We start from the raw sequence: 13,782 nt of genomic DNA, 5'->3' as shown, positions 1-13,782 counted from the left end.
CATCACATTTGCTGTCCCTTGGACTCGATCTCGATTCGCCCGTTGGAATTATAACTTATCCTATGTTACCTTAATCTCCAGTTTCTTTCTCAATTTGCCGCATATCCTCCCCATCTCGCCATGGCTTTCTTTTTCAATCGCGGCCGGTCGCGGCAACCTGCTGATATCGTCCGGACAACGAAGGAATTATTACTGAGGATCCATGACTCCCAGAATGCACCCAAGGTTTGTTTGGAGACATCAAACATGGAGAGGGCGATCCAATTAACGCATGCGCCAGGCTGAAGAGGAGCTGGCTAAGCAGCTCAGTCAAATGAAGGTGATAGTACAAGGAACACCAGGTTAGCTGACTGGAAGTTACACCCAGGGGACAATATCAAGCAACTAACACAATGATTGTCTTTAGAGGTCGCCGCATCAGTGGATCAAGTCCATGCACTTGTACAAGCAACCCTGCAAGAAGATCTACTCTTTGATCTATCTAAGAGCATCCATTTGCTTCCGTTCGAAGCCAGAAAGGACACTCAGACCGTATTCTCCCACATCCTTCGATTCCGGCCAAATTCATATGGAATGGAAAAAGATCCCCCTGTGATCTCATACCTTGTACACCATCGACCAGAGATCATTGTCGAGTTATGCCGGGGCTACATGCAGAGTCAAAGTGCAATGCCATGTGGTGTCATTCTCCGAGAGGCATTGAAGTTCGACGTCATCACCGCGATTGTACTCTATGATCAATCAAGTGAAGGAGAATCCGCCATAAGACTATCTGAAGTGAAACCCAACCACCCACAAAGAGGAGATGGTGTGTTCTGGAGATTCTTCGATTGGATAGACAAGAGCAATTTCGAAGTCAGCGCAGATGCGTTTACCACATTCAGGGTATGGTTCAAAAAGATGGCTATTGGTGATAGGTGGCTGACGTATTCTTCACAGGAGATTTTGACCCGCCATAAGAGTCTCGTGACTTCGTACCTGGCAACCAACTTTGAACTATTCTTTGGGCGATTCAATAACATTCTGGTCCATTCAGACTCGTATGTGACTAAGCGTCAAAGCATCAAGCTTCTGGGGGAAATCCTACTGGACCGTGCGAACTACAATGTGATGATGGCATATGTGGAGAGTGGAGACAATCTCAAACTATGCATGAAACTGCTGCGGGACGATCGCAAGATGGTGCAGTACGAAGGGTTTCATGTTTTCAAGGTGAGTCTATCGTCGAATTGCAGACCAGATGATGATTCGCTCTGACAAGAAATTAGGTGTTTGTGGCCAACCCAACCAAATCGGTGGCAGTGCAACGAATTTTGATCAATAACCGTGATCGACTGCTGAGGTTTTTGCCTAAATTCTTAGAGGACCGAACAGATGACGACCAATTCACGGATGAGAAGAGCTTCCTGGTTCGTCAGATTGAACTTTTGCCCAAAGAGCCTGTGGATCGGGCTCGACCAACTCGCGACTCGCCATCAGCTCACACAGCTGCTGTGGCTTGAGCTGGATCTGACTCTGCTGGATTGACTATTTCATGCCCTTATGATGCTTTTTTTTACACTGGTTCTAGCTAGGGTTTTGCTTTTCTTTTGACTGTATTGAATGCATTGACAGCTGATGGCCGGTTGCCCAAGCCTCGGCTACAGGAGTTCGACTCGTCTTGGATATTTGGGGGGGCGTATAGGGGGATTGAGGGTTTCAATTGCATCTACTCTGTGTTGTCCATGTACTCCGTAGTTGGGTAGACACAGACACAAACAGATTACAAACCTCTTCATGTTCCACCGTTGGGCATTCTAATCTAAGCACTTGGGAACTAGCGTACTCCACAATACTCCTTGTTCTCCCCTGATCCACACGCGGCCCATGAAAGGTGGGACAAACCCCCTTGATATCTATTTTGAGAGAAACAAGAGGGAAGTAGATTGTACATGGGGGACTTGAACTGATGGAATCGTAAGGAGATATACAGGATATGCATGTATCTCCAATAGAATGATGTACAATTACATGTAATTACATGTATCCAACATGAAATCCATTGGAATATTGAAACTTCCTTGAGGAACGCCAAGACCGACCCAAAATAGCTCCACAGGTATCTTTCTCTCAATTTTAATGGAGATTCTGTTCTGAAATTCCCTTGTGATCTTCCCCTTGTCGCTCCTTTCTACTTCGATCCAGGATTTTCGCTTAATATTCCCTCTCCACCCCCTTCGCCTCCTGTGCGCACTCATTCCTTTCACGCGATTCTAGCCCACGCGCAGATTCGCAAGTCATGCCGGGATAATGGTGAATGAGGTTTCTGCATCGTTATCGCCCGACCGGTCGAAGTCCGATCCGATATTTCACGCTGTACCGTTTGAAGATACCGTTGACGGGCCTCTTGCAATCGGGTCGGTCTCGTTGCCCACAGCCCATGCGCCAATAGTCTCCAATGGCCGATCTTTAAGTACAAGCGCTGCGTCTGGTCCCAGTCATGATCATGCATCTGCGCTTATGTTCTCGCGGCTCGCGCCATCCATGTCAGTTGGAGATGAAACTCGAACGATTCGGTCGGAAGGAGCACCCTCCTTGCGCAGCGTGCCCAGCATTGTTGTGAATGAACCAGGTTCCCGGCCTAGCTCGCGGCCAGGCTCAAGGCCGGGCTCTCGATGGTCAGAAAGAAAGTGGGGTGGTTTAAGGAAACGGTCACTTGAGATGGAGAGGAAACTTAGCTCGGAGGAGCCTCCACCAGTGCCTCAAATCGAACACCCCTTCGCTGGTATCCCCTTAGATATACCGACAGCCTCTTTGGATGGTTTGGATAGATCGATGAAATTTTCCAATCGCGGAAGTCTGATCAAAAATCAGGCGAAAGGTCCGTTCCCAGCGTCACCCCAGGAGATGCTTGAAGCCCACCCGGAGCAACATCCAGACCAACCGCCCCAGGAGAAGTCGGACGAGCACTCCGAGGAACAACTAGAACCGCTACCCAAGGAGAGGATGGACGAGCACCTCGAACAACAACCAGAACAACCGCGCCATCAAAAACTAGACGAGGAGGAACCCCGGCAAGAACCAGCCCAGCCCGCTCAGAAAATCTTGGAAGAAAATTCCGATCAAAACTTAGACCGGCAGACCTCTAAAACTGCTCTGCCCCCTCCCATTACCATGAGCCAGCCTGAAGGGGAAAAGGGAACACCGAAGGCTGTTCCACGGCACGCCAAACCCCAGGGCACTCTTCGGCCTAGACAGACTAGTCTTCCGAGCAGAGCAATCTCGGCAGACGAAGATATGTTGTCGCGGCGAGTTCGGTTGATGTACGAGAAGGGTGAAGATAGTGTTACCGACTCCGAGGTAGCGCAAGCGTTGGCCTCAGAACACGGGGTCTTATGGGAAGAGGGTGCGGTCCCCGATACTGAAACCTCTGGAACGCTCGCTGCTCGGATGAGTAAGACTGGAAATGAAAAAAAACCAAGGGCCTCTGTTGAAGTGGAGCGTGTCCGAATCAAGAGGGAAACCCAGGAGCTAGCAGGGGGTGCTGAATATTGGCAAAATGTCGGCGCAGAAGAAGTCGATCGTTATGGTTTCATTCGACCTGCAAAGAACGCCAAGGGCTCCGAGATTAACCCGCTCCAGCGAGTCACGACTAGTCTCCTACTGGCTTCTGAGACACCTCGGCGGAAACGTTCAATTCGCCCACCAACAGCTCCGGCCAGCAACCGTTCCTTCAACGGTCCATCCCTAGTCCGCAAAATATCCCAAAGTTCCCTAGGTGGCCGTCCATCCTCATCGCAAAGCAACTATGGTCCCCCATTGCGCCGTACGACATCTCGTTTGCGCACGGCGACCAATCATCTGCCTCATAACAGAGACCGAAAGGCCAAAGATGAGGCGGCTGACATGCTCACCCTACCTACTCCATCTGCTGGCGAGACTGAAGATGCGCCAATTACTCGCGCAATGCGAAGAAAGGAGTGGCAACGCGAAGACAAGTGGACCAAGATGGCTAAGCCGACCAAGAAATCCAAGGATGGTGGCGGTATGACCTTTGAGTTCGATACCCAGAGCTCAAAGTTGATTGAGCGAACTTGGAAAGGAATCCCAGATCGGTGGCGGTCAACGGCCTGGTACTCATTCCTCGAAGCCAGCGCTCGACGCCACAAGGGCAGCCCACCTGCAGACGAGCTCATTGAAGTGTACAATGAGCTCCAGTTCGTCTCATCACCGGACGATGTCCAGATTGATATTGATGTACCGCGGACCATATCCAGTCATATCATGTTTCGGAGACGTTATCGGGGTGGACAAAGACTACTGTTCCGTGTCCTTCACGCCATGTCACTATATTTCCCTGACACGGGCTACGTACAGGGAATGGCGACTCTCGCGGCTACGTTACTGGCGTATTACGATGAAGAGCATGCTTTTATTATGCTCGTTAGGTTGTGGCAGCTGCGAGGTCTGGAAGAGCTGTACAAATGTGGATTTGCTGGTTTAATGGAGGCATTGGCCGACTTTGAACGGGAGTGGCTCGCCGGAGGTGAAGTGGCCACGAAACTGGTAAGCCAATTTTGCTTGTGAAACGACGAATGTTTACTAACGCTTAATTCTACAGAACGAGGTTGGAATCCCACCCACAGCCTATGGCACACGCTGGTACCTCACTCTCTTTAATTACTCAATCCCTTTCCCGGCTCAGCTTCGAGTGTGGGATGTCTTCATGCTCCTTGGAGATGCCGAAGACACCACTAGCCGTCCCGCAACTTCAGGAAAGAATAAAGCACCCCCTATTGATAACCCAAGGACATTTGGTCAAGGTCTTGACGTCTTGCATGCTTCATCCGCTGCCCTAATTGATGGCATGCGTGATATCATCCTTGAGTCTGACTTTGAGAATATCATGAAAGTCCTCACCAGCTGGGTTCCCATCAAAGACACCGAAATGTTCATGCGTGTCGCCAAAGCGGAATGGAAAGTCCATCGTCGCAGGAAAGCCTCTTAATTCTTATTTATCTGACAATGCTTCGCGCGTTTGTCTTCGATCTTGTTTGGCTAATTTATTCGCTGCCGAACACCCTTTACATTAATTGGCCTTAGGGGTGTGCTATACCCTTATGATTACCAGTCGCACCCTAGGGTCCACCCTTAATGCCCTCCACTCTATACCCTTCCTTCTGAGGTTTTAGATCGCACTTATTTGTTGCGGTCCTGCTTTGATTACCATCTCGCTTTACCTACGTTCCTTGCCTAATCTCTTATCATTGTGTTTCCTGGATACTATTTCTTTTGATGATTCTTGATTCCCCGTCTGGCTCGCTTCAGACAATTGATACCTATCCTCATGCCCTACCTTACCTTCTTTTGATCATTTCCCATTATTCTTACCTGTCTTCAACACTCTTGTACATCACCTGTTTGGTTCGAATCGTGTTCGTCCTCAAATGTTCACAGCCCTATCGTCATGCTAGCAACGCAGATCGATTCTATATAATCCCGAGAGCGAGAGTGCCATTATATCTTATACCCAATAATTCAATGGTTTCAGCTGGTCATCTTTCATCATGATTCTCAGCTCTATACTCAGAACTGCGGTTTCAATAGTCTCTTCTAGATCACTTTTGTAATGTAACTTCTATAACAATCTGCAATGACATTTATCCAAGTAAGCCCTTCCCATGCTTGGCGCCCAAATTCCCCTTGTCAACATAATTCTCCTTCAGCCAATTCATGGCAGTGGTGTCTAGACCACGTTGTTGGGTATACACCGCCTCAATATTGTACACAGTATCCAAGCCAACTGTATCCATCATCAGACAAGGACCCTTTTCAGCCTTGAACCAACTCCTGAACATCTCATCAATCGTCTGACCATCACTCACACCCTCAGCCATCACAAGTAAAACCTCACGCTTAATCGCCGCCCAAATGCGATTAAACACAAGCCCAGTCGAATCAACCTTAGCATGCACAGGCTTGAACCCAGCCTGCGCAGCCTTCTCCATCAAAAAAGGAAAGATATTAGGGTCCGTATGTCCACACGACATCACCTCGTAGTACGTCTGTTCCGGCGGCATGTAATAATGCCCATTGCAGATGCGGTAATTCTTCTCCGTCTTGACGATCATCTGGCTAGACCGCAGTGACGACGAGTTGCTAGCGATTACGCAGTCCGGTGGGGCGATCTCGTCTATCTTCGCCAGGAGATCAATCTTCAATTGCAGCTTCTCTGGAATGGCTTCGATGACCATCCATGCGTTCGAGACGGCTTCTTGGAGGTTGGTTGTTGTTTTCAGCTCCGCAGGCTCAGTGCCTTGTTTGGCTGCTTGCTCGGCTTGGTGTTCTTGGACGTAGCCCACTGCGTTGTCGGACTCGTCAGATTTCTCGCATAGGATCACGGTGAAGCCGGCGGATATCCACATCATGCTAATTCTTCGGCCCATCACGCCGCCGCCGATCACGGCGATTGGGCGGGTATTTGTGTCGGGTTTGGTCCACGGACTGGATGGCATTGTGTTTTTGTAGATCGGAACTTCTGTCGATGGGAAATGACCCTGTAGCACAGGATCTTGAGTGATAGTGTGGCCATTGGGCTAGTCAATAGGTTATAGTGCTATGATGATATGATGATCGAATATCGGAGCACTTCCCGTAATGATTTAACTCTGAGGGTCAATGTGGCTGAGTGGCTGAAGAAGAATATATTTAAGACCAGAGGCTTCGTGAACTACACCAGACAAATTTCATATCATTTATGTAGTCTTATCTTCCTAGCTGTCTATTATCCCAAGAGTCTTGGTCATTTCTGGATTTTTGGGTGAGCCCTAGGGGTGTGTGTAGATTGCACATTCTACGCCTTGTTTAGTCAAGGCCAGATAAAGGGACGAATTTGAGCTCTGCTATTAGGAAGCTGAAGATCATGATATGAGAGATAGAACCGGATAAGCCCTCCGTGCTCTTTACGTGTGTATATATATAAATTGATGGAGGGATATTTCTGTATCAGGAGAACACCCGAAGAAGCACGTAACTTGGTATAAATATATTCCATTGTTCAATTTATGTCATCCATTCGTAGATTCTCGCACTTGACTCAAAGCATATATCTGAATAAAGGAGAGCGGTCGCCCAGTGAGTCGGGATTCTCAGGATACTCCGAAGGATCCATAGCATCCCGCTTGCGGTTAATACGCTGGTACGTCATACGAAGAATAACAGTCGCTATCATTCCCACAACAACGAAGGCAAGTTCAAGGGAGTGGCCAAGGATATATTTCGGTGCATCTTGAGCACGGTAGAAGTTCGAGGACATAGCTGTTGAGTGAGGACCGTTAGTTTGAATGTCGAACTCCCAATTGACGCTCTATCCTTACCTCCTGCCAGATTTCCTAGCCCAATGTAAATCGCCATGCCGGCGGCTCGCTTGTAGTCACCTGCCATATTGACACTGAGCCATGTGACATTTCCGGGGAATGCTGGGTAGATTCCTTTTGGTATTGTGTTAGTTGGGATATATACTTGCAGCTTAGATGCACTTACCGACGACCGCTACGAAGATACCAAAGTACATGACACCTGGAACTCCACGACCAGTAGATGCAAGACAGATAATAAAGCCGACGCCAATCATGCCCATGAAAAAGAGAATGAACGGCGATCGCTCCTTGCGTCTGTCTGATACCCACGCTGCAATGACAGCTACAACTGCTGCAGTGATATAAATGGGTACCTAATATGATAAGGTTAATATTCGTCTCACCATCAAAGTAGCACGAAGGAGCTTACAGTAAGGAGTTGCGCAGTCGAGGACTTGTAGCCTAAGTCCTTGATGATGGAAGGAAGGAAAAGGGAAATGCCGTATAACGGGCAGGTGATGCCCCAGTACACTTTGCACGGATCAGTGAACAATACCTTGAATACCCAGAAACAAAGAGAACTCACTGAATAGACCCAGCCACATCTGCCAGTCGGTGAAAGCCTCGATGACATAGCGCATCTCAAACTTATCATTCGTTTGATCAATTTCGCGCGAGTCTACCGAGTTTTGAATCCGCAAACTGTGGATCACAAAGCGACGCTCTTCCTCGGTTAAAAAGGAGGCAGTCTCTGGGGAATCGTGAATCGCAAATGGGGCTACCAGTGCCACAAGAACAGTAAGAAGGCCTTCGAGAATGAAAATCCATCGCCAGCCAGCATATCCACCTACGCCGTCCATTTTCTAGGAATTTCGAGATAAATTAGTAAATTATCCATTGTCATCGGTGAGCAGAAGACTTACAGCGATACCATACGCAAGAAGTCCAGAGAATGCACCGGCAACACTGGCGGCGCTAAAGAAGAGAGCCTGTCTGAATTGTGCCCGATGACGTGGGTACCAGAGTGTAATGTAGTATGCCACACCAGGGTACAGGCCAGCTTCTATTTTGTTTCATTGCAATTTTTAGCCATGACGATAACAAGAAGTGCGAATGGACATAGATCAACATACCTGCAACACCTAGGCACAGACGAGTTGCGAGCAATCCACCGTAATTGTTGACAACTCCCATTAGGGTCTGGGACATTTCTCATTATTAAACGGTGCTTGATACGAGTCTTGCATAATGCGCATGCTCACCATAACAATGCCCCAAGCAATCATGATCAAGGGAAGCCATCTGGAGGGTCGTAACTTCTTCAGAAGCAGGTTGCTCGGCAGTTCAAAGACGCAGTAGGTAAAGAAGAAGACGGTCACTACCCACAAACACATGTCAATTGGCCATTCTGAACAAGGAATTGAACAAAGTCATGAAGGAATTTATCATACAAGTCCAATTGTATTGCGGTCCCGTCATATTGAGATCGTCAACAAGCCCCTCGATCTTTGCATTGCCGATATTCCCACGGTCTAAGAAGGCCAATAGATATAGCATGCTCAGCATGGGAATCAGACGAATGTCCATCTTCCGGAGAACGGCATTTTCGTCAACTCCCTCAAAGGTCGGTGGGCCAAGGCTAGAAGCTTCCGCATCTACGATTAGCCCATCTTGCTTGAGGTCAGTGCTGTACGGGGAATGCTGAAGGGATGTATCCTCGAATTGGTGCAGGGAGGGCTTTTCTGTGTTCTCTGAATCAACCATAATGGGCAAACAGGAATGGGGGGAAAGAGTCAGAGCGGGTGTCATTCCGCGAGTATTTATACTTGTCCCCTTGAAAACGGAATAGCGTAACCCGGGGTAAGTCCGAAGACTGGGGGATCATCCCTTGGCATGAGGGGTATTCCTTGGGCACAACCTCGGTGATTTGACTTGAAAATCATACAAATCATAAATGGTAAGTCTTGTCGACACTGAATGCTTAGGATAGGGCTTTAACGACTTACCTAGTGCATTTGATCAACTATGTTCGGGGTACGGAGTAGTATGAATATAGGGGCACACCTCTTCTCCCGCTTACTTGCGGCATAACTGGTGGACGCTAGACCCTTTTTAATTTGAGGATCCAGTTGGTTCAATGTTATCCTAGCGAAAATGGAGGTGCAAAGGATCCGATAGATCATCTCTCAACAATCCAGCCACACAGAAGGCCACATGTTTGATCCTTGGACGCAAGCACTGGTGTTATCTGAAAGCCACAACACATATTCTAATTGGCTTATATTCAGTATCTACAAGGCTTTGGTACCAGCAATACAGTTCAGAATACAAGGCGAGGTACACCACAAAGCCCATGTAGCTGTCAAACGAACAAGACTACTAGGCCAGTATGTATGTCTTGATCGATCCTCAGAATTTGCTCTGATATAATATCGCCCCAATCTTGGGATAGGCCAACACATGCCCTAAAAGACAGGAGTAATATTGAGGCAACAACTCCAGCAATTCGGTTGGGCAGCAGACGCAATAGTGCAATCGAGGGTAATGGTATCAAACTCCCTACGTGTGTACCACTCAAGAAGAGGGCTGGTAAATCTGATGGGGGCACATACACTCGCATTTGCGGTCTGTGGATAGTTGATGAGTATGACAGGTTGTCCCGATGATAGCGAACACTTGTTAAACTGGACAGATATATCGACATACCACAGCAGAAGACAAGCAGGCAAGAGCAGCGGGCCAGCAGCCCTGAGTACAGAACCTGTAATTTGGGTCTGAAGAAACGGGTATGAAGGTGGGAATCATGAAGTTCTGAAGAGTATTGTTTGTGGGTAGGGCTTGGGTTTGTAGGAAGAGAAAGATGAGAACGGATGACAATGTGGGATACATTGGGTTTGGGGGGATGGAGGGTTTCAGAAGTATAGGTCAATCTCAATTCAAGCTTGTACTTCGAAGATTAGGGGACGGGGTCCAAGAGGTGGCAGCTTGCCCTCATTTATGGTCAAGTCTAGCCGTTGTTACTGCGGTGCCACTGGAATATGTTTGTTCAACCCTGTATATGTATCACAACCACTCCCGTGGAGCCAACTGAGACCTTAGCTTTGACATTGAGTTCTTACGATGTGTGCAAAGGACACTCGACAGATATGGGAAGCTATGTTCAACGAGGTTAACAGCCACACCATATGTCAGACATACCATATGCAACGATATCTAGTAATGGGATCGACCATTTCAAATAGATTATAATCCTGCACAACTTACTAAACTATTTTTTGTCACAGAGGTTTCATGTATCTGCCACCTACTTATATATAGTAGGTCAAGCCTTTTCTCTACGCCAGTGGTAGACATAGAGCCAATCTTCTTTGCTTCGTACATGCCCAACTGCACTCTTTCTTAATGTTCGGCATATACACATGAGTCTTGAAGCCAGCGGAAAACGGCCCAGATGGCTAGGAAGGTACCAACACCGTTGATTAAAGGCACGCATCATCCGTTGGTAGAGATGAGTGAATACACCGGGGCGCTCCATGTTATCCTGAGTATCTGAAGCCCCAAAGGGTCTAAGACTTTAATAGAGGGGGAATTCCGTAGGTAGAAAACCTTGAGCAATTCGTGCATCTAGGGGGGCCGGGAAGTGGTTACAAAGTTGCAACGTTACGTGACCTGAGTGCTCCCCTCCGCATAGATCATATATCCCTTCATTTGCGCTACATACTCGCAGCGTACGCTTTGCCCTTACCTTGTTGATACATTTTCAGCATCCCGTGACGCCGTGTCTATGCGGTTAGGAGAGAGAATCAGATGTGTGCACGCTAGACGCTAGAGACTCTGGTGGAATGTTGGATGCGCTTGTCGGGGGATCCTCTTATAAATCTGGTATTTACACCGTAATCTCACCGTTTGCCAATGATCTAGTAGTGATACTAGAGCAATCGGGAGTAGGTGGCTAATCGTTTCCTTTGTGTTCTTATTGATGAGACCGCGATAGGAGGGCGGGCTACGTCATCACTAGTACCTGGTTCGACTGGGGGAACTGTCTCTGCAGATCGCATGCTTTGGGGCGTTCACATCTATAGCTGAAGCTCTTGGTGATGTTGGGAGCATAGAGCAGTCGATAGATGTACAGGTAGGAAAAGTCAGTCGAAGCAGCGGGCACGGCTGGAGACCTTCCAGGGCTGGCGATGGTTCTCGTTAACATACATAACCCGGAAAGTGCAGGCTTATGGTACGGTGAGATTGTTTGAGCTGTACAAAGCATCAGAGGAAGTTGTACAATCATGTCTTGATCATCCGCTATATCTACTTTGGCCCGCTTGTTTAAAGCAGTCAATGTCATTTAAGTCATATTCAGACACTGCGCACGCGGTGACAAGTGACCTTCTTGCTCGAGGAACGGTCGCTCAGTTTCTCATTCAAATACAGATGAGCTTAAAGCCTGTAAGGGGTCTTCAAAGACTTTTCCCTCGCCGACCTGTATAGAGGCCCCAAGTGTAGAGTGGCACATGTAAACATAATATTGACTGGTCCTTTGACATGTATCAGTCCATTATATATTCATGTGCTCAATACTGGGCATGTAGTATAGAGATACTGGCATAGACTGGATCAATACACGCAAGCTACCTAGGCCTTGCCAATAACCTTTTTGGACGCATGGATTATGACCTGGTCTCCAGTATGATCTAAAGAAGAAATCAAATGAAAATCACTTCAAGTGTTTTCCCATAGATTGTGAAAAAAATATTTTTATTATGATCAGGACTTTGCCGCACAGGGTTTACCTATGTACCTCCATGACTAGCATCACAAGTTCTCTTATTTAGGCCGGTGAACGCTTGGGGCAACTGAATGTAGAGTATTGGTGCATGGTAATGGGGCGGCTCGTGGGAAGTACTTTCCTTCGTTCGTAGGGTACCTGAAAAATCTAGGAGAGACCAGTCTAACTGTACATCCTGCCTGTCAAATGTTTGATCGAGTCTCTTAAGTTGTCGAAGAGTTCCTAACACCGGATCAGCAAATTTTGAGATAACAGGGATTTTAAGAGTTGTGTTATCTGTTCCCTTGTTTTTAGACCCGTCATTGTAGTGGCTATTTATGAAGAAATTCTGCTTTCGATGCCCCCAGAGAAGCTGATCCGCGGCGTGTCGGTATCACTTTTGCGCTGCACGGATTCTTTGCAGCCAAAATTTGGGGGCTGCGGAGCAATTTGCTTCTGTTAGAGAAAGCCGTTGGGTAAACACATCGGTAAGAGCACAGGCAAGTCGGAGAGGGACTCCAGTGGGAACTCCTTAGTAATAGCTCGTGTGGCTACCTAGGTATTGTCTCCCCCTTGTTTCTACCATGGGCAATGCATTCTCCAGATTAAAGCCAACGTGCGGTAGGGCCCAGTCGACTTTACGCCCGTCAACTCTTGTACCATTGCGGATATATTTTGAGATGACGCTCCGGGACCCTAGTGTAGTTCTTGAATTTTCCGAGGGTTCGACCATGGTAGACTGGCACCTTGGGGACTGGAGGAGTTTTGGTATTTAGAATGGTCGAGCATTTTGGGAAGGGGGGGAGTTACCCGGTCGATTTACTAGCAACAGCCAAACACCGTAAGAAGTCTGCCTTGGATTCGCGGGGCCATTCGAGACGGTATTTTCAGGTTCAACGGGCGAAGAGTTGGCCTGAGGCTGACGGAAAGAGGGATTGACAGTCTGCTCAGATGGTGCATAAGATCATTGATTGAAGCTTAGATAATACCATATTTACTAGGTAGGTATCTCCGGTTTGCATCCGTGCAGCAGCAGTTTCCCTGTACTGGGATTTGACTGGGTTTTTCACAACAGAACCGATAGTGGGCGAGAAATCTTAGTTAATGGTAGCCACAAGCCGGTTCCAGGCCTACTCAAGCGCCGACTTGCTCATCAGCAGCCTGCTGTTGAAGCTCAATGAGCTAGCGCGGCCGTCTCAGCTGTGCGAGCTAGCACTGTACTTCTCATATCTCCGTGTCGAGTTCATCCGGGGTCTGGGACTGCGGAGCATCAAGCTTGAACATTTCAATCGGGCGTGCTCACTGCTCACGTATGGACGGAGTAGTCGCGGTGGAGGAATGGGTTGTTTTGGGCTGTTTGTCTTCTAGCGACATTATCAATTTCGGAATGATGGTTGATGTCAAAAGCAGCAGGGCTTAAAATCGTTGAAACATTTGAAAGACCCCGCAAGTGCATCATCATATCCTCAGATTTCTCATTCACTTCGTTGTTCAACCTTTAAAAATAGTTTCAATATCGATCGTTGCTGCCTGTTTTGTTTGTTTTTGATCCTTTGACCGCCCTCGATAATCAGCCGTGTGTGCTCCGTACACTTTGCCGGACCCTCTGACACCTCTGATCATCCGCGCATCCTCCATCTTTGATCTTCGGCTCTTATTTCCCCCAGATTATTTTTGCTAGCC

At 47.8% G+C, this 13,782-nt stretch overlaps 4 protein-coding genes across 4 annotated transcripts; 2 read left to right on the top strand and 2 right to left on the bottom strand.

Annotated features, from left to right (window-relative positions):
* Positions 1 to 120: 120 nt before the first annotated feature.
* N7500_008152 (Mo25 family protein) lies at positions 121 to 1,502 on the top strand (the record flags this gene model as incomplete). The annotated part of the gene is made up of 5 exons (XM_056679296.1): positions 121 to 225; positions 281 to 341; positions 407 to 885; positions 940 to 1,212; positions 1,269 to 1,502. The coding sequence occupies 5 exons, from the start codon at positions 121 to 123 to the stop codon at positions 1,500 to 1,502; spliced, it is 1,152 nt and encodes a 383-aa protein (XP_056529668.1).
* Positions 1,503 to 2,289: 787 nt separating this feature from the next.
* N7500_008151 (putative TBC domain protein) lies at positions 2,290 to 4,987 on the top strand (the record flags this gene model as incomplete). Its single annotated transcript, XM_056679295.1, has 2 exons — positions 2,290 to 4,545; positions 4,601 to 4,987. The coding sequence occupies 2 exons, from the start codon at positions 2,290 to 2,292 to the stop codon at positions 4,985 to 4,987; spliced, it is 2,643 nt and encodes an 880-aa protein (XP_056529667.1).
* Positions 4,988 to 5,639: 652 nt separating this feature from the next.
* N7500_008150 (3-hydroxyacyl-CoA dehydrogenase family protein) lies at positions 5,640 to 6,494 on the bottom strand (the record flags this gene model as incomplete). Its single annotated transcript, XM_056679294.1, has 1 exon — positions 5,640 to 6,494. One exon carries the CDS (start codon positions 6,492 to 6,494, stop codon positions 5,640 to 5,642), a length of 855 nt encoding a protein of 284 aa, XP_056529666.1.
* Positions 6,495 to 7,075: 581 nt separating this feature from the next.
* On the bottom strand, positions 7,076 to 9,101 carry N7500_008149 (allantoate permease family MFS transporter; the record flags this gene model as incomplete). The annotated part of the gene is made up of 9 exons (XM_056679293.1): positions 7,076 to 7,296; positions 7,356 to 7,469; positions 7,522 to 7,711; positions 7,768 to 7,868; positions 7,924 to 8,200; positions 8,261 to 8,400; positions 8,471 to 8,537; positions 8,600 to 8,715; positions 8,789 to 9,101. 9 exons carry the CDS (start codon positions 9,099 to 9,101, stop codon positions 7,076 to 7,078), a joined length of 1,539 nt encoding a protein of 512 aa, XP_056529665.1.
* Positions 9,102 to 13,782: the final 4,681 nt, after the last annotated feature.

Source organism: Penicillium coprophilum, assembly GCF_028826855.1.
Source record: "Penicillium coprophilum strain IBT 35676 chromosome Unknown utg000005l_segment0_segment0, whole genome shotgun sequence".
Lineage (NCBI taxonomy): Eukaryota > Fungi > Ascomycota > Eurotiomycetes > Eurotiales > Aspergillaceae > Penicillium > Penicillium coprophilum.
Note: the sequence above shows the minus strand (reverse complement) of the source record. Positions and strands in the feature narration are given on the sequence as shown.